We start from the raw sequence: 20,621 nt of genomic DNA, 5'->3' as shown, positions 1-20,621 counted from the left end.
CAGGTCCATGATTGTACTCTCTGTCTGACATCTTTCCTGTAAGACCCTGTGTTTGATTTTACCTTTTGTGCCAAGGGGTATTTATGGGGATTGTTGTAAATGTTGGGAACACCATCATTAAGTTGGTATAATCTGTTGGGTTTTCAGATTTTTAAGTTATGTAGTATTCTGTTCTCTTTTGTTTGTGTATCATTCAGTAAATTTGTAAGTCAAACTGTTTGGTTTAAAACTACATGGTTTGACCAGCTGCATTTCTCCTGGAATATTTTCGTTACACCCGCTTAAAACAACTAGTAAAGTTAGGGTCGGGGTTACTTTATTGAAATGTTTGGAGGCCTTTTCCATAACAGATTGGGGGTTGTTTGCAGAACTTATACTGTAGCTCTGATTTGGGTTGTTGGACTCAAAGGCAGCGAGTGGTAAGTATTAGTGTCTTTTCTTCTGAGTGTTGAATTCAATTGGTTTAAACAGCGCTTGGAGAAAGTGAGGATGGCAGATGCTGGAGATCAGAGACAAAAGTGTGGTGCTGGAAAAGCACAGCAGGTCAGGCAGCATCTGAGGAGTAAGAGAATCAATGTTTTGGGCATCAGCCCTTCATTAGGAAACAGTGCTAGGAATAGCAAAGTCTCTGAGTCATCAAGAGTTTTCTGGGGATGGAAGAAGTGACTTCAGATTTTTGCAAAAAGTGATTAAGGCCAAGCTTCTGGAATTAGCAGACAAACTGGAGCTTGACCTGCCTCCTTCCACGTGGAAAAAGGCGATAATTACATTAATAACTCAACATTTAAACTTGCTGGAAACGCCATCAGAAACTTTAGAGATGGCTAACATTCAATTGAAAGTGAAACAACTTGAGTAGAGGCAAAAGTCAAGGAAAGGGCAACAGAAACAAAACAGTTTGAATTACAATTAAAAGCAGAAGAGAGGGAGAAGAGAAAAGGAGAGAGGGGTAAGGAAGAAAGGAGGGAGTTTGGACTTTAGAAGTTGGCACTTAGACAGGAGTTCAAAAATTCACTTCCTGAAGTAATGAGAACTCGTGTAAGAGCAGAGAGTTAAAACAGCAAGACTGACATCAGAAATGGCTGATGATTGAGTTGGTCAATAAATCAAAATAGGGCTGCCAAAATCAATTTCAATCCACGAGGGATAATAATTGTGGGTAAGAGAAATTCTCACATGGAAAGGAAAAAGTAGATCTCTGTGAAGATCATAAGGATAATTTACCACAGGGTAAAAAGGAAACCCTTGAAGGGGAAAGAGAAGTGAAAAAGCTCTGATGTTTTCAATAAAGTAGGCCACATGGAATCAGTATTAGTGGGTTAAGAAAAACACTGAGAAGCCAGATGTAGGAAAACAGGACAAGCCAGTGAATTTTGGAGTGGTAACAGAGAGCAATGTGTACAAGCTGGTTGGAGGTTGTTTATGGAGGAAGTGCCAGATCTTCTTAAACCATACACCGTGAAGTTGAAGTTTACTCGCATAGGCCAGGAGCAGCAGATAAAGAGGTAGCAATATTCAGAGATACAATAATCCTCTCAATCTGTGATGCTAAAAGATGAGGATATATGTACCTCTGAAGAGCTATTGCCAGAAAAGGTATGAGTAACTGGAATTCATATTGACATAATAAATGCTCAATTGTAAGAAGTGAGGTTAGTGTCGAGTGAAGTGGGGAGAAGTCATAGTAGGAGGACTGGACAAACTTTCAGCTCTGGGAATACAATTTGTCCTTGCTAATGATGTTGCTGATTCACTGGTGGGAGTGCCGATTGTGGTTGAAAAGCCAATGGAAATTCAGGCAACTGAACCATTGCAGGACACATATCCTGGGATGTTTCTGACTGTGTGGTAACGAGGTCACAAAGTCACCACTTGAAACAGGAAAGTTCAAAGAGTACAGATAAGAAAGTTGAAGGGAAATTAGCAGAGACCCTGTTTGATCAGATAGTTGAGACAAACCAGGAACAGATGACAAAGCAGACATCTTTAGCTCAGGTAAATTAACTGAGTTACAGATGAAAATTTAAAGCAAGTGTATCAAAAGGCATACACAAAACGAATCCAAATGAGTCCCTAATTGTTATTATCTTAAAAATGATGTTTTAATGAGGAAATGGAGAACATCACATTCAGGCAGATGAGAAATGGGCAGAAGTTTATCAAGTTGTATTGTTAGTGGGTTATAGAAAGGACGCGTTGCGAGTATAGCACATGAGCTACCTGTATAGATTGTCTGTTTGAAATTCACATTATTTCATTGTTATCTCAGTAGGTGACAACTATTCAGTCAAGGATTAATTCTGTCCTTCTCAGTCACACACAAACTTCATGTAAATATGCTTCATCCCGGTTGGAGAATTTGAGCTGTAGGCAGAGGCTGAACAAGCTGGAACTGTTTTCCCTGGTGAATGACCTTATAGAAGTTTATAAAATCATAAGTCGCATAGAGAAGTGGTGGGGCCTGGTACAATTATAACATTTAAAAGGCATCTGAATGAGTATAATGAGAAAGCCTTAAAATTTGTCCTTAAATACTTAGACTAAATGTAATGTTGAATTATAGAACACAAGAAAATATACAGGGCAGGCAGAGAGGCATCAGGCCACAAAAGGGGGAACCTAGGATGTGCAGAAGATAAAAAAAGCATTTGTTCTCACCAAGTGATAACAGGATGCTCTAAAGCAATTAAGAACATTTGCCTTAACATCAATGAATCGGTGTAAAAAAGACAGTGATAACATTCACAGTTGTTAACGTATTAATTTAATGACAGTGTTTGATTGTGATCTCGGAAACTTTGTATCATCTCAGAAGCATGTCAAAAGCCTTGTAATAAACGGTCAGGTCCTATCAATTATAATGGATTCTTATTACCAGTGTGTGCACGTGAGAGAGAGACAAGAATGTTTTGAATGTATTTGCATTTTGGGTCTTTATGATGATTTTGAGTAGCCATCGCTGATTATGAAATGCAAACTCTAAAATGTAATATTGATGAAGCTTTAACTTACTTGGTGTTCCTACACACCACGAATGCCCCACTGTCAATTCTAACTCGGCAGATCTTCTGTCGTCTTTAAATTTGAATCACAACCCTGAAAAGAAAGCAATTTTAATTTGAGACTAATAAATTGTTTAAAATTTAATGTTTCAGCCTCAGATACAGAATGATGTTGTATTTAAGATTAAAAAAAAAACAGGAGTCTGCTCCTAGCTTAAAAGTTATTCTAAACCTAACATTGAAGAGATTCTGACACAATCTATCAGGAAGCCATTTTATGGTCAATGTTTGCCCTCCTCACTAGGATGCCATTTTGTAAAACAATGATATCTGACATGCAAGCTGTGCAAGGTTACCTTATGACCTCTTACACTTATTTTAGACTGATACCTCTTTATGACAGGGACCTACCTCACCAACAGGCACTGACTGGGCTGGATGTGTTTTTCCCACCTGATGGATGGCTAAGGGCCGACAGGAGTGATCAGTTAAGCACACACAGACCTGTTAATTAACTTCTCTTCCTTAGGAATTGTTGCCTTTCCACTGTCTGTCTAATTAAGAACGTGCAGTGTTTTTTGTAAAAAGGAAGCCTGTTTGAGACAGAAGAGTGGAATGGTCTGAGGGCTCTTCAAGGAAGAGCTGGTATCCTACTTTTCTAGGGTTTTAGAACCTCTGCGTGCCTGGCTTTTTGGTGTCAATGTTATGTTGTAACAGTGAAACTATTGGTAAATAAAGGGGAAGGCTAAAATTAAACAAAACTGTTTGTAAGAAGTTTTTATCTCCAGGACAAACCAAGAGGCATACAGATCTGAGTCCACAGGGGATTCCTCAAATCTGTACTTTAACAATATGAACAGGAAGGGTTTAGAGAGAGATGGGCTAAGTGCTGGCAAATGGGACTAGATTAGGTTAGAATATCTGGTCAGCATGGACAAGTTGGACCGAAGGGTCTGTTTCCACGCTACACGTCTCTATGACTCGCCGACTCTTCGGTAACTCTTGCCCTGTCAGTGAGCAGTTTCCCTCCATCTCTGTACTTAACCCCTCCTTCACGGACGGTTGTTGAAACAATGCGACAATGTGGCCTATTTGTCTATCTTCATTGTAATTTTGAAAATGCTCTTAATAATTGCAGATTTTAATGTTGTTCCTGAATGTCTATTTTGGATGAGGATTCAGTTTATCTATCTTCAACACTGGTGTGTAAACGTCAATGGGCTACATACCTTCCGTTTGTTAGAGGCAGCTGGTTACGGCAATGTTTCAATTTGCAGTATTCAAATTTCCGAGAGCATTCACCGTGGATCCGCTTTATTGCTGTTTACGGTAGCCAATGATTTCATAATTGCAAGTATTCCTACAGTGTAGATAATAAGCTATTCGGCAATTCAAGACTACTGTAATCTAGTTATTCCATGTAAAGAATTGCATCATGACTTTTAAAATGCAGAAACAACATTTGGCCATTCGGTCCTGTCAATGTTTCTCAAACTTATTCTTGTGCCTGCTCCCCGTAACCTTCGATCCTCTTTCTCGTGAGTAACTGTCTATCTAGTAATATCAATGCATACTTTGTTGTCCATGCCATGAATAGTTTTATTTATTGTAGAATCCAGACATTAATGTTACGTATTGCAGTATTCCTATTTCCGAGGCATCATTCTCGGCTCAGTTCTGTTTCTGGGAGCCGACGGATGTTTTAATGGCGCGTTCTTTCCATCTGCCCGTTCAGACAGCGGTTACAAATTGTCTTCGGGCAAGTAATAACCTGGATGAAATAAAAATGTATTGATAAAGTGTGGTCCCTGTAATCACAAATTGCAGAATTTATTTTATCTATCAAATTTTGGTATTGGGTTAGATATTTCTGGAAAAACCCTACCTCCTCATTGACTCCCTTTGCGTTAACATGGCTTGTGGTGAGGTGGAGGCAGGAGGGAAAAGGAATAAATGGCGTCAAGAGACTAACAGCTTATTTTCAAAGTTGAAAATGCCCGCCATCACATATAAAAGGGCAGCAAGTTTTACAGAGGAGAATAAATGAGCACGTACACCTGGATTGCTTTTTCGATTACGAAATTAAAGTTCAGACAATTTCACTTCATCCCATTCCCGCCCTTAAAGCTGAAAATGTCTCACTGCTGTTCAATCTGCTCTCTCCCTCTCCAGAGACAGGGGATAAAAGACTGAATATGAACCGAGCAGAGAATAAAGCGCAGAGGGTCCTTACTGTATTCTGCAGCGACTGACCCGTTACTGCACTGGGTCAACCCAGCTCTTCCTACTGCACTTAAAGGAAATGTGAATCTAATGTGAGGTCAAACCAGATCGCGGACGTTCGTGTCGCCAGTCTATAACTGAAGACAGAGATCACTCAGGCAGTGACCATTCAATAAGAAAATCCTATAATTTCAGGACACTCAAAATGACATTTGATGATAAATTCGTCCTCTGATAACGGACAGCAACAGTATCCAATTAAATGGAGTGTGGAATTCATTGATGTCCGGTACAAAGGCGAGGGTTCTCCACATTAAAGGGAAAATAATCAATCCGACAGCGTTTAGCCCTTTTCACAGACGCTGTGAGTGGCTCTTAAAAGAGCCTTTGGATTGTCAGATTCAAGAATGGTCTCTTCACTTTTTAGTGGCTCCCGCAGCGGTGGTTTTCTTGGGCAGCAGCACGGCCTGGATATTAGGTAGCACCCCGCCCTGAGCGATGGTCACCCCTCCCAGCAGCTTGTTGAGCTCCTCGTCGTTGCGCACGGCCAGCTGCAGGTGCCTGGGAATGATGCGGGTCTTCTTGTTGTCCCGGGCCGCGTTGCCGGCCAGCTCCAGGATTTCAGCCGTCAGATACTCCAGCACCGCAGCCAGATAGACCGGCGCTCCGGCACCCACACGCTCAGCATAGTTACCCTTTCTCAGGAGCCTGTGAACACGGCCCACCGGGAACTGCAGGCCAGCCCGGGACGACCGAGACTTCGCCTTGGCGCGACCTTTCCCACCGCCCTTTCCTCTCCCAGACATGTTCACAAACACTTTGACAGAGAATGGTGCACTCTGCCCACATTGCGGCCTCTTATACCTTCGGGAGGAATGGTGGGGCGGCCGTTACTGATTGGTCCCACTGTTCAGCCCCTCCTAATGTTGTTTCAATTCCCAATCAGATATCTGCCTCATTCCCCAATCCGGAGAGGGCCCGGGGAGGAGGGCGGAAAGTCCCGGCGCCAAATCATCAACCGCCTTCTTTCCAATTTGAAAAGCCCGCCAATTTCCAAACAAAGGAGTATGTTTTACACTGAAAAAAGTACAAAAAAACTGAATAAGTTTAAAATAAATTAATACTCATGTTAATTTACTTTTAGTGTACAAATGTATACTTCACACGGTCTTACTTTCCCTCATTCTCGCCCCCCCCCTCCCGTATCTGTCCATTTCTGATCTTGAGTGTGGGTTATTTTCTAAACCTTGAGAAGAGGCTGAAACAAAACTGGCCAAACACTGCAGTTTGATAAAGCAGCACACAACATTCTTCCGGCTCAGTATCAATGGCGAACACAGTGTTTAGACGATATTTTAAAGTTGGTCTCCCTTATCGGTCTCGATCAGATTCAGCAAAAATCACATTTCAGCCCGGCAGCTGTTTTGGTTTTCTCTCGGTTCACTTTCTGCTATTGGTGAGAGGCTGTCAAAGTGCATTCTGAAGAGTCGGATTAAAAACTGCGCATTGTCAATGTAAAAAAAGACTAAAACACATCAATCCGTGGGACTGAAGGCTGTGGGCATTTCCATTTGGTCTGCCAGGATGAAAATACGCTTTCACATTCCACCAAGACTTTTAACAACTTGAACAAGTACGATGAAAAGACTCATTTTTTTCATCTGCTCTCTCTCTCTCTCTCTCTACAGACAGGGAAGGGCTTGGTCATGTAGTCGCTCCCCTCGCCTCGTCAATTTGCAACGCATTTATAAAATTAAATATAGTATGTGACTAAAAATACCTGGCCAACAATCACATGCAGACCAGAACAAATCAATCTTTAAAATGACTTACCGGTGCTTAATCTGCTGTCTCTCCACTGACATAGAAAGGGGCAGTTTGTGATGTATTCTTACCTCACCCCTTCATTCCGTTATCTCTCAAAATTGCAAACCAATTATAAAAGCGAATGTAGTACGAAAAGCTAAAATACCTTATCAACAGGCAAACTAAAACAAAATTCTTAAAATGGTTCAGCTGTCTCAAGGAGGTTGTGGGTGGCTCTTAAAAGAGCCTTTGGGTTGTGGATGTGTATGTTTCAGTGCGATGCGGTCCTTCACTTGGAGCTGGTGTACTTGGTCACCGCCTTTGTGCCCTCCGACACGGCGTGCTTGGCCAGCTCCCCAGGCAGCAGTAGCCGCACGGCGGTCTGGATCTCCCGGGAGCTGATGGTACTGCGCTTGTTGTAATGGGCCAGGCGGGAAGCCTCCCCCACGATGCGCTCGAAAATATCGTTGACGAACGAGTTCATGATGCTCATGGCCTTGGAGGAGATGCCGGTGTCGGGGTGAACCTGCTCATCACTTTGTAGATGTAGAAACTTTCTTTCCTAGTCCTTTTCCTCTTCTTACCGCCCTTCGCTGGCGCCTTCTTGATGATTTTCTTCGCGCCCTTCTTGGAGGCTTGCTGGGCTTTCTTCTCATCAGCCATAGCGCCGCTCACTTCCAGACACAGAATAAGGGAAAGCGGGCTCGGAGTTCCCTTTTAATTTTTTTTTCTTTCAATTCTGTTTTTTTTTAATTTAACGCCCACACTACCACCTAAGTGCGGTAGTGCTTATTTTTTCCCCTAGCACCCATGGTGTGTGTGTAGGTGTGAGACACAGTGAAAGACATAAAGTGCACGAATCTTTATTCAAATTCCACCACCAGGAAGATAGGAAAACACCCGGGTGGCCAGTGCAAGCACTGCCCTTCACATCAAAGGACAGTGCTGTGTGATCAAAACAGTGAAAGGGAGGGGAGGGAGCTCCCTTTTTATTTTTTTCAATTTCCACCACCAGGAAGACAGGAAAACACCCGGGTGGCCAATGACAAACACTGCCCTTCACATCAAAGGGCAGTGCTGTGTGATCAAAACAGTGAAAGGGAGGGGAGGGAGCTCCCTTTTTATTTTTTTTTCAAAATAGAGTTGAAGGGAGAAATGATGCACTCCACTCCTGTTTATTTTTTTTTCTTTTTTTTAAACCCCCACACTACCACCTAAGTGCGATAGTGTTTATTTTAATCTCCTGTTAATATTTTTTTTTCCTTATTCCCTGACAACTACCTTAGTCCCCTTTTTTTCTTTTTTCCCCCCACACTACCACCTAAGTGCGGTAGTGTTTATTTTAATCTCCTGTTAATTTTTGTTGTTTGTTTTTTTTTCCTTTCTTTTTTTCTTCTTTTTTTTAACCCCCACACTACCACCTAACTGCGGTAGTGCTTATTTTATCCCCAGCACCCAAGGTGTGTGTGTGCAGGTGTGAGACACAGTGGAAGACACAAAGTGCACGAATCTTTATTTAATTTCCACCACCAGGAAGATAGGAAAACACCCGGGTGGCCAGTGACAAGCACTGCCCTTCACATCAAAGGGCAGTGCTGTGTGATCAAAACAGTGAAAGGGAGGGGAGGGAGCTCCCTTTTTATAGACTGACGATGTCATCAATGCTAATGAGGGATGGGGGAAAGCCTGGTTCCTGATTGCATAGTTTACACAGAGTCATTCCCAAACACTCAGTCTCTGTGATTGGTTTGTGTGGGACGCAATGTGGATCCGTCAGAATCTGCAACGAAATGTGAAGTGGATGGTGATTCTGTTCCTGTCAGTCTGACTGAGGGAGATTTGTTTTGTGTCTGTCACACAAAGCGACTGTGGTATTGGCTCGGTTTCCTTTTGCTCGTTGTTGTGATGATGTGGGAGTGGAAGGGTGTGTTTCTAGTTCCGCATGTCTGTTTCTGGTCCTCTCTCTGGGCTGGAATTAACACTGAGCTTGCCAATTTTATTAGTAATTAGCCCTGCTGCCTCTCCGCGCCAGGGACCCTGTTTCGATTCCAGTTTTGGACAACTGTCTGCATGGAATTTGCACATTGTCCCCGTGTTTGAGTGTGTTTCCTCCGGGTGCTTAGTTTTCCCCTCTCAATTCAGACATACAGGATGGTGAATTGGCCATGCTGACTGCCCATAATGTTCTGGGATGTGTAGGTTAGGTGCATTAATTTGGGGTAAATGCAGAAAAATGAGGAATGCGTCTGGGTGGATTACTCTTCAGAGGGTCGGTGTGGACTTGTTGGGCCGAAGTGCTTAATTCTACACTGTAGGGATTCTAAGACTGTGTGTTTTCTAGGTTTGGGGTTGATGGAACTCGTTCTCAACTGCACGGAGTTGGAGAGAGATGAAGAAAAGTATCTGTTTAAAACTTTTCTTGAGTCACGGGTTGAGAATGTCTGTCTTGACAGTGGGATTAGTATATTTCTGAGAACTTGATTGCTAACTGTGGGCCCAGAGACCGATCTGTAACTGTGTGTTTTGCAAATAACTACAGTGGATCTGAACCACGTTGCCGCTCTTTTTAATTTAGGAGCATTGAACTTTCATGCAGGGATTTAGAGCATTTCTCAGTCTCATACGAATACCTGTTAACCAGCAACCGTTAGCATGCTATATGTGTGTCACTTTAACTTTGTATCTGTAGAGTCCTTATTTAGACATTTGGCATGAATTCAAACCTGTCCATTGAGGCTCTGGTCCTCTGTGTAATAGTCAATTCGTGTTACTTCAAGACAGGTTTTATTCTGTATCCACCAAACACTGATGTAAGCGGTAAAACTTTACACCATTTGCCTGCCACTTAGAAATGTTCCTCCAATCTGTGCTTATCCATTTCTGGGAGGTAAAGCATTTTTGTTTCCTCTATTTGACAGTCTTAACATGTCAGTATGTTACTGGACCGTAACTCAAACCTGAAGTGTAACTTGTTTTTACTCTTGAGGTGTCTGTCATTAACATAAGAATGTTTCTCATTTAGTATCTACAATTCTGAGTGTGACCAAACACCACTTTGGACAGTCTCAGGCATGACTCCCTCCCCTCCCCACCATATCTTTTGAATATCAGCTTCTGCGCATTGACAGTAAGTTTATATTTATAATTGCAGCATTTGGTAAGGGGCAATATATTGTACATTGCAGAAACTGGCAATAACAATGTTACTGCTGATGTCACACTGTTTATGTCAGTTTCTCACCAGTGGATAGCTGCATTGTATCCTGACAATCCATTGTTTTGCAACTGACTCCGTATTTCATTCTGTAACTGCCAGTTTGTTGTTTCTAATCTTGTTTTTACTCAGTTTCTGTCAACCACTGGCATGTGAGAGAGCAAATATCCCAACATTACTAACTTTCAGATGAAATGAATGTTTTTTTTACTCCATTTCTGTTATGTTACGGTGACTTGTAATTGAATCTGTCAGTATGTGATCTGTGAGCACACAGTAAGTTAGAGATAAAGTGAAAGGTGAATGATGCCTCTCATTTCTGTCATGCAGGGTATACACTACAGTTATTAATTTCTTTCAGGGTTGTGTCAGTGTAAATGTCTCAAAGCTGAAGACAATAAGAAAAATGAGAAATTTTTATCTGCTTGTGTGTCCTCAGCTTTGAGAATGAGAGTGTTATCAAAATGTACCTGTCAGTTTTTTTTAATGAATATGAGAACATTGTTTTAAATCTACTCCTGTCAGTTTCTGCAATGTGAATGAGCACAGTTTTCAATCTGTACCTGACAGTTCCAACTACATGAATGGATGAGTGCATTTGAAAGTATCTGTACCTTTCAGTGTGTGCTTTGTTGAATAAGTGTGTACTTATAATATTTGGCTCTGTTTATGATGACACTTCCCAGAAACTGCAGGAGCTCTTTTTACTTCAAATCTCTGTTGCTCAATGTGAATAAGATTTTATCTATTGCCATCCATGTCCAGGTAGCATGGTGGCACACTAGTGCCAGGCACCCAGTTTCAATACTAGCCTTGGCTCATTGTGCAAACTGCACTCAGACATGCTCCCCATGTCTGCATTGGTTTTGTTATGGCACGGGGTAAACCCCTTTGCTAATTTAAAAGTAGCAACTGAGAAGAGATCTATCTCATGCAGTAATCTGAAAATTTGATAGGCCAAGAACGAGTTAAAGTAAAGCTTAACAGCTTTATTTTTTAAAGTATAGCAGACAGTGATTAACTAAAAACTATTGACAACTCCTTCCTCTAACTTATCTTCTATAATACTAGTCCGATAGAACTCCTGATTAAGATTTACAAAACAACACTTTTCTCAAAACCAGGTAGCTTTCGGTTCTTTTCTGTATTCCTGTCTTTTGATGTTCTTGGGGATTGTGCTTCACAGGTTACTGATCGATAAGGATACCTTTAAGAGAGCTATTTTTCAGGCAGTCTTGTTACATGCTGTTGGCTTCACAATTCTCCTCCCAACTGTTCAATTTTCCCTAGTCTTATACCTCCAGAGCATCGGACTGTGTCATTGGCTTTTAAGACTGTCAATGTACTCAATTCGAACTGGATTGGTATTTGATATTTTTCAGATATAATTTAAAATGACTGTTTGAATTCAAATGTTTTTGTCTTCAGGCAAACAGCTACTTGGGTTGTTCGGCCAAATGTTACTTTTGTTCGGAACACTTGGTGATGTCCGGTAGTTCGACTGGCTGATAACTTTCTTAAATGTACAGTACACCCACATCTTCAAAACAGTTTCCTCTGGGTGCTGTAGTTTCTTTCCACAGTTGAAACATGTACAGGTTAGCTGGATTAGTGATGGTAAATTGCACTGTAATATTCAGCAATGTTCAGACGAGGTGGGTATGGGGGCGGGGGGGGGGGGGGGGGGGGGGTAGGGTGGAATCTATACCTGTGTGGGACAATAACTGGTGCAGTCTGCAACTGTTTGTTCTTCTGTGAGTGCAGAACTCATCTTGTTTCTTCCATTCACTTGTACAGTTTGTGTACTTAGGAATTATTATCGACCTGTCAGTCTGTGCTATTCAATGGGACTATGGATTTGGCTTATTGTCCTTCAAAACTCAGCTCAGATGTGACAGACTGTCAACAGATTAGAGCCATGTTGTCTAGTGAAAAACTTAGAAACGAAAATTTAATGCTGACTACTCAGGCTGTTGTGTACATGCACTGATTTTATGTAGAAAATACATTTTTGAAAGAAACAGTTGTTATGATACAGGAAGGTTGCCCACACTCGATTGATCCTGCTTCAATCTTCCTGCATTGTGTTACTGAGCAGTTTAAATGCTTGCTGTTAAGTGGACAGCCAGTTATCAAAAGAGAGTTTTCAGTTCATGTTTCCTGAAGTGAATGGGAAAGACCTTATTTTCTTTGACTGTTTGTGTCTGTAAGATTCACAGGTAAGTGAAACCCCAACGCATTGTCACAGAAAGGATCTGTGCTGTTCTTCAGAGTCAAAGAGCTAAAAGCAATGGACCTTTGCAACTCCGATAGTGCAGTGTCTAACTGGGAGTAATGATATCAAGGTGTGGCCTTCAGAGTGTCATAAAGTTGTACAGTACAGAAACAGATCCTTTGGTCCAAGTTGTTAGTGCTGAGCAGAGATCCTAATCCGACCTAGTCCCATTTAAGTTAAAAATCTCAACACCAGGTCATTCTACGACAGGTTTATGTAAAAGCACTAGCTTTCAGGGTGATGGAGGAGCAGTGCACTGAAAGCTAGTGCTTCCATATAAACCTGCTGCACGATAAACTGGTGTTGTGTGATTCTTAACTTTGTTCACCCCAGTCCAACGCCAGCACCTCCACATCATGGCTACTCCCACTTATCAGCATTTGGCACATATCCCTCTAAACTGTTCCTATTCTTGTACATATCCAGGTGCCTATAAAATGTTGTAATTGTACCCATCATCTCCACTTCCTCTGGTAGCTCATTCCATACAAGCACCACCCTCTATTTGATAAAGTAACCCCTCAGGTCATTTTAAAATCTTACTTCCACAGTTTAAATCTGTGCCTTCTATTTTTGCACGCACCCACTTTCGGGAAAATACCTTGGCTATCACCCTATCATGCCCCTCATGATTTTTTCAACCAGTACAAAGGCCATACCTCATTCTCAGACAGTCCAAGCAACACAGCAACAACCTGTTCAGCCTCTCCCTATAACTCAATGGACTGAGAAGTGGCAGATGGAGTTTAATTCAGATAAATGCAAGGTGCTGCATTTTGGGAAAGCAAATCTTAGCAGGATTTATACACTTAATGGTAAGGTCCAAGGGAGTGTTGCTGAACAAAGAGACCTTGGAGTGCAGGTTCATAGCTCCTTGAAAGTGGATTTGCAAGTAGTTGGGATAGTGATGAAGGCATTTGGTATGCTTTCGTTTATTGGTCAGAGTACTGAGTACAGGAGTTGGGAGATCATGTTGTGGCTGTTCAGGACATTGGTTAGACCACTGTTGAAATATTGTGCGCAATTCTGGTCTCTGCATTCTGATGTTGTGAAACTTGAAAGGGTTCAGAAAGGATTTACAAAGATGTTGCCAGGGTTGGAGGATTTGAGATATAGGGAGAGGCTGAACAGGCTGGGACTGTTTTCCCTGGAGCATCGGAGGCTGAGGGGTGACCTTACAGAGGTTTACAAAATTATGAGGGGCATGGATAGGGTAAAGAGGCAAAGTCTTTTCCCTGGGGTTGGGGAGTCCAGAACTAGAGGACATAGGTTTAGGTGAGAGGGAAAAGATATGAGAGATATCTAAGGGGCAACTTTTTCAACAGAGGGTGGTATTGGTATGGATTGAGCTGCCAGAGGAAGTGGTGGAGGCTGGTATAATTGCAACATTTAAGAAGCATTTGTATGGGTATATGAATAAGAAGGGTTTGGAGGGATATGGGCTGGGTGCTGGCAGGTGGGACAAGATTGGGTTGGGTTATCTGGTTGGCATGGACTGGTTGGACCGAAGGGTCTGTTTCCACACTGTACATCTCTGTTACTCTATAACTGAAACCCTCCAATCCTGGCAATGAAACATACTGATGACAGTAGTGCAGTTGATGTGGTTTACATGGACTTCTGTATGGCCTTTGTCAGAGCATAACCTCCGACTGGGGATGAAAGACTCAGCAGGTAGGCAGGCAGCATTCAGGCAAGTGGTAGGTGTTTATTCAACCAGAAGACCAAAGCATCGTCCTCAGAGACTGGCCTCAGAAGAGAGGTCCATGACACACACTGATTTTACAATAAAAAGCAATATTTTTATAAATTTTATGATAACAATCAGAAACTTGATTACAATGATCTTACTTTGCATACTCTCTTCCATGAGACACCTAATCAATGGTGGGCATTTCTTTGCACAACCCCAGAACCCCTGACCTCTGTTTCACGGAAACTAATCTCCAGGTCTTGCAATCTTTCTTTTCATCCTATTAATTCACATCCCAAAGTTATTTGTGATACATCTTTGGGTTTTAGATTAGATTATGATCAGATTAGATTAGATTAGTGTGGAAACAGGCCCTTCGACCCAACAAGTCCACACTGACCCGCCGAAGTGCAACCCACCCATACCCCTACATTTACCCCTTACCTAACACTAGGGGCAATTTAGCATGGCCAATTCACCTCACCTGCACATCTTTGGACTGTGGGAGGAAACCGGAGCACCCGGAGGAAACCCACGCAGACACGGGGAGAATGTGCAAACTCCACACAGTCAGTCGCCTGAGTCGGCAATTGAACCCGGGTCTCTGCCGTTGTGAGGCAGCAGTGCTAACCACTGTACCACCGTGCCGCCCACATCTCTCAGGCTAGCTTGTCTCTCAGGACAGCTTGAATATTGTTATTCATTGTATTCCATTTTATCAAGTTCAATTGCTTCTCTGATATAATTAGGGCAATGGGGAATATATGAAGAAAAAACAAAGGACAGTTTGTTTTGACTTACTTGCCATTGACTTGTAATTTTAACTTTTGTTTTAAAAAGTTAGCTACAAAGTGTAAATTTATTTGCCCCAATTGTTAGCACTCTGATTAATAGGCCGTGAGCAATCTATTTTGTACTAGGCATAAGAGAAGGCATTACCTAAAGCTAGCTAACCTTCACTTCCAGGTTTAAATGCTTCTTTTCCTCTTCATGCTTTGGTATTATGCACCTATTTTTTATGCTGAAAACTATGGTGATGATGGTAAGACTCTTTACAAGAACCTTTTTCTTAATATTCAAACTTATTTCAAGAAACTGAGTACTATAAGATAACTTTAGCTGTTGCACCGTCAGCTGTTTTAGGGCATTAATGGGCTGTAGCTAGCACCTGGTGTCTGTTCAGTAACTGGGACAATTACCCTTTCATTTAATGTGGCTGGAGTTACTCATTTACCGGACCTTCGGTGTGCTTGTCAGAACTGTTTCGAATGAGAACAGACTGGGTCCTTGGAGTGGCTTGTTCAATGGTATCATTCTGCCTTACTGAGTGAGTAAGCTGTAGGCTGTATGATGAAGGCAGCATAAAGAATGCTTTCCGGAGCTGTTGAATATAAGAGGAAGGAAGTCTGATTCCAGCTTTATAAAACAGATCAAATACTGTATGCTGTTCTGATTGCCACACAATTAGAAGGGTGGGGTTGGCTGGAGAGGATGCAGTGGGTTGGAAAGTCTCCGTTAAAAGGGGAGACCGTATGAGCTGGGTTTGGTTTCCTTGGAGCTGAGGAGGTTGAGGGAGGATCTGACTGAGATATACTAAATTGTGAAAGATGCAGACAGAGTAGATTGTGAGAGTCTTTCTCCCCTTGGCAGATGTGCTTGAGACCAGAGGGCAAAAGTTGAAGTTGTAGGGAAAAAAGTTTAGAGGATATCTGAGAAAAATATTTTGACCTAGATGGTGGGTAAAGTTTGTAATATGCTGCCTGAGTGTGTGTTGGAATACTCTCACAGCATTTAAGCAGTATCTGGATATGCCCTTAAGAAACCAGGGCACAGTCAGCTATTGACCAAGTGCAGATAACTAGGATGAATGCAGTTTGGTGTTTGTTGGACATCATAGACATGTTGGGCTGAAGGATCTGTTTCTATGACTCTATATCGCTATAACATCCTTGTAAATCTTTTCTGCAGCATCTAAAGTTTAGCAACATCCTTCCTGGAGAAGGGTGATGAGCATTGTACGCAATCCCATAAAAGTGGCATCACTAATGTCCTGTACAGCCACCAGATGACATACCGACTCCTACACTCAATGTTCTGACCAATGAAGGAAAGCATGCCAAATGTTGTCTTCACTGCCCTGTCTACCTGTGACTCTACTTTCAAGAAAATATGCAGCTGCACCCCTCAGTCTCTTTGCTCAGCAACACTTGCAAAGGCCCCACCATTAAGTGTATAAGTCCTGCCCTGGTTTGTCTTAATCAAAATCTAACACCTCACACGTATCTAAATGAAACTGAATCTGTCACCTCTTGGCCCACGTGACAAAGGTCATAATTAGTAATTTTTTTTAGTGCACTTGAAGACTGTTGAAGTAAAGGTAGGTGTTAATTACCCTGCACTGTATTGTGATGGTGCTCACCATCATTGGGGCACTTGTGTGGCTCTACAAAGGACAGGAGGAAGCAATGATTTTCTCTCATGCAGTGGTGCAAATTGGAACAGCCAAACTAAACTTTTTGAAAAATGAAACTTTTGAATTCTTCTTGTAAAAAGAAAAATGAGCAGCTTTCGAAATCTATGTTATCTTGTGGGGAGTTACCAAGACATAGTCACACCTCGGGGTGTGGGGGGGGGGGGGGGGGAAGGAAGAGAGGAGAGGAAGAGTGCATTCGTCATTGGGTTCTCCTTGGTTGAAGGGACATCTAGGAAGTTCTGTGGGAATGAGAGAGACTCGTGGTTGGTGTTTTGCCCCCCAGGTACAAGGGTTCAAGATGTCTCAGATCTTGAGGGGGAGGTAGGAAAAGGGATGGGGATTTAAGACAGAAAGTCAGGGAGCTAGGGTGGAAGCTTGGAGCTGGAACAAGCAGAATTGTTATCTCTGGCTTGTTGCCCGTGCCATGTGCTAGCGAGGCAAGGGCTAGGGAGAGAGAGGAGTTGAACAAGTGATGAAGGGGATAGTGTGAAAGGGAGTGTTTCAGATACCTGGATAATTGGGGTAGGTGAGACTTCGACAAACATGGTGGTCTATACCTGAAGCAAAGTAGTACCAATATCCTCGGGAAAGTTTGCTAATGCTCTTCGGGAGGGATTAAACAAATTCAGTAGGGGTTCAGGAACCTAAATTGTGGTTACCGTGTCCAGAGGTTGAGCATAGTCAGGTCAGAAATATGGTTTCAACGTCGAAAGTGTGCACTAGCAAGCAGGAAGGTGGTTTGAAGTGTGTCTACTTCAACGTCAGGAGCATCCGGAATAACGTGGGTGAACTTGAAGGAAGGGTTTGTACCTGGGACTTTCAGGTTGTGCCATTTCGGAGACATGGATCGAGCAGGGACAGGAGTAGTTGTCCTGTACTCAGCTTTCAAATTTGACCTTCCAAAATGCATCACCTCGCATTTATCCAGGTTGAACTCCATCTGCCACCTCTCAGCCCAACTCTGCATCCTGTCAATGTCCCGCTGCAGCCTACAACAGCCCTCTATACTGTCAACGACACCTCCAACCTTTGTGTCATCTGCAAACTTGCTGACCTATCCTTCAATCCCCTCATCCAAGTCATTAATAAAAATTACAAACAATAGAGGGCCAAGGACAGAGCCCTGTGGAACACCACTCGCCACAGACTTCCAGGCAGAATATTTTCCTTCTACTGCCACTCGCTGTCTTTTGTTGGCCAGCCAATTCTGTATCCAGACAGCTATGTTCCCCTGAATCCCATTCCTCCTGACCTTCTGAATAAGCCTACCATGGGGAACCTTATCAAATACCTTGCTGAAGTCCATATACACCACATCCACCGCTCGACCCTCATCAACGTTTCTAGTCACATCCTCAAAGAACTCTAAGGTTTGTAAGGCATGACCTGCCCCTCACGAAGCCGTGTTGACTGCATTTCCAGATGGTCATAAATCCTATCCCTCAGAAACCTTTCTAACACCTTGCAGACGACAGACGTGAAACTTACTGGTCTGTAATTGCCTGGGATTTCCCTATTTCCTTTCTTGAAGAGAGGAATTACATTTGCCTCTCTCCAGTCCTCAGGTACGACTCCAGTGGAGAGCGAGGATGAAAAAATCTTCGCAAGTGGCAAAGCCATTGCATTTCTCGTTTCCCAAAGCAGCAGAGGACAAATCTGGTCCGGGCCTGGCAACTTGTCAATCTTAACGTTTGACAAAATTTTCAGCACATCAGCTTCCTCTATCTCTATCCATTTCAGCATGCACACCTGCTCTTCAAAGGTTTCATTCACTACAAAGTTTGTTTCTTTCGTATAGACAGAAGCAAAAAACTCATTTAGGGCTTCCCCTACCTCCTCAGACTCCACACACAGATTCCCTATGCTATCCCTGATCGGCCATACTCTTTCTTTGACCATTCTCTTATTCCTCACATAAGTGTAAAATGCCTTTGTGTTCTCCCTAATCTGTTCTGCCAAGCCTTTCTCGTGTCCTCTCCTGGCTCTCCTCAGACCATTTTTTAGCTCCCTCCTCGCCTGCCTGTAATCCTCTAAAGCTGAGCTTGACCCGAGCTTCCTCCACCTTATGTAAGCTACCTTCTTCCTTTTGACGAGAAGCTCCACCGCTCTCCTCATCCATGGTTCCTTTATCTTACCACTTATTGTCTGTCTCAGAGCGACATATTTATTCATCACTTGCAACAACTGTTCCTTAAACTGTTCTTCCACATGTCTATAGTGCCTTTACCATGGAACAATTGCTCCCAATCCATGCTTCCTAACTCATGTCTAATCGCATCATAGTTTCCTCTTCCCCAATTAAATATCCTCCCATTTTGCCTAATCCTCTCCTTCTCCATAGCTATGTAGAATGTGAGGCAGTTGTGGTCACTATCACCAAAATGCTCTCCCACCACAAGATCTGATACCTGCCCCGGCTCGTTTCCGAGCACTAAGTCTAGAATGGCCTCTCCCCTACTTTACTTTATGTTTACTTTAGTGAAGGAAAGGAATAGGTATTTACTGCAGGGCAAGATTTATAACTGGGGGAAAAGACAGTTATGATGCAATTAGGTGAGATTTATGATGCATAGGATGGGAAAGGAAACTGCAGGCACAATTAAAATGTGGAGCTTATTCAAGGAACAGCTACTGCATGTCCTTGATTAGTATGTACCTGTCAGGCAGGGAAGAAGTGGATGAGTGAGGGAGCCGTGGTTTACTAAGGAAGTTGATCGCTTGTCAAGAGGAAGATGGCTTACATTATGATGAGACGTGAAGGCACAGTTAGGGCGCTTGAGAGTTATAAGCTAACCAGGAAAGACCGAAAGAGAGACCTAAGAGGAGCCAGGAGGGGACAAGAGAAGTCTTTGAAAGACAGGATTAAGGAAAAACCTAAAGCTTTCTATAGCTCGATCAGGAACAAAAGAATGAGTAGAATTAGATTTGGGTCAATCAAGGACAGGTTTGGGAAGTTGTGCGTGGAGTCCAAGGAGATAGGAGAAGTGCTAAATGAATATATTTCATCGGTATTCACACTGGAAAAAGACAATGTTGTCGACAAGAATACGGAGTTACAGGCTACTAGACTAGATGGGATTTAGGTTCACAAGGTGGAGGTGTTAGCAATTCTGGGAAGTGTGAAAATGGATAACCCGCTGGGCCAGATGGGATTTATCCTAGGATTCTCTGGGAAGCCAGGGAGGAGATTGCAGAGCCTTGGGCTTTGATCTTTATGTCGTCATAGTCTTCAGGAATAGTGCCACAAGACCGGAAGATAGCAAATGTTGTCCATTTGTTCAAGAAGGGGAATAGAGTCCACCCTGGTAATTACAGATCAGTGAGCCTTTCTTCGTTTGCGGGTAAAATGTTGGAAAAGGCTAGAATAGACAGGATTTATAATCATCTCGATCAGAGTAAGTTGATCACGAATAGCCAATATGGTTTTGTGAAGGGTAGGTCGTGCTTCACTAACCGTAATGAGTTCTTTGACAAGGTGACCAAACAGTGGATAAGGGTAAAGCAGTTGATGCGATGTATATGGATTTCAGAAAAGTGTTTAGTTAGGTGTTTTCAGTAAGGTTCCCAACTGTAGGCTATTGCACAAAATATGGAGGCATGGGATTGAGGGTGATTTAGCGGTTTGGCTCAGAGATTGTCTTCTTTCAGCTAGCCAGAGGATGGTGGTTGATGGGAAATGTTCATCCTGGTGTCAGTTACTAGTGGTGTACCACAAGGATCTGTTTTGGGTGAGGGCATAGAAGGATGGGTTTGCAAATTTGCGGATGATACTAAGGTCAGTGGAGTTGCGGACAGTGCTGAAGGATGTTGCAGGTTACACAGATACATAGATAAGCTGCAGAGTTGGGCTGAGAGGTGGCAAATGGAGTTTAATGTGGAAAAGTGGGAGATGATCCACTTTGGAAGGAGTACTGGTCTAATGGTAAGGTTCTTGG

At 42.7% G+C, this 20,621-nt stretch overlaps 2 protein-coding genes and 1 long non-coding RNA gene across 3 annotated transcripts in view; all 3 read right to left on the bottom strand.

Annotated features, from left to right (window-relative positions):
* Window positions 1-20,621, bottom strand: part of LOC148135381 (uncharacterized) — a 293,567-nt gene that overhangs the window by 25,988 nt on the left and 246,958 nt on the right. The gene's annotated exons all lie outside the window — the stretch shown is intronic.
* Window positions 1-20,621, bottom strand: part of LOC122544647 (uncharacterized) — a 211,597-nt gene that overhangs the window by 184,822 nt on the left and 6,154 nt on the right. The window lies entirely within an intron of this gene.
* Window positions 5,642-6,267, bottom strand: LOC122544560 (histone H2A-like). The gene has a single exon (XM_043683877.2). The coding sequence runs from the start codon at window positions 6,029-6,031 to the stop codon at window positions 5,642-5,644; it is 390 nt and encodes a 129-aa protein (XP_043539812.2). The 5' UTR covers window positions 6,032-6,267.

The sequence above is a fragment of the Chiloscyllium plagiosum genome, unplaced genomic scaffold (assembly GCF_037043375.1).
Source record: "Chiloscyllium plagiosum isolate Xiang-an unplaced genomic scaffold, Cpla_swu_hap1 HiC_scaffold_49, whole genome shotgun sequence".
Taxonomy (NCBI): domain Eukaryota; kingdom Metazoa; phylum Chordata; class Chondrichthyes; order Orectolobiformes; family Hemiscylliidae; genus Chiloscyllium; species Chiloscyllium plagiosum.
The sequence above is the reverse complement of the archived record's forward strand: the minus strand, read 5'-3'. Positions and strand labels throughout refer to the sequence as shown.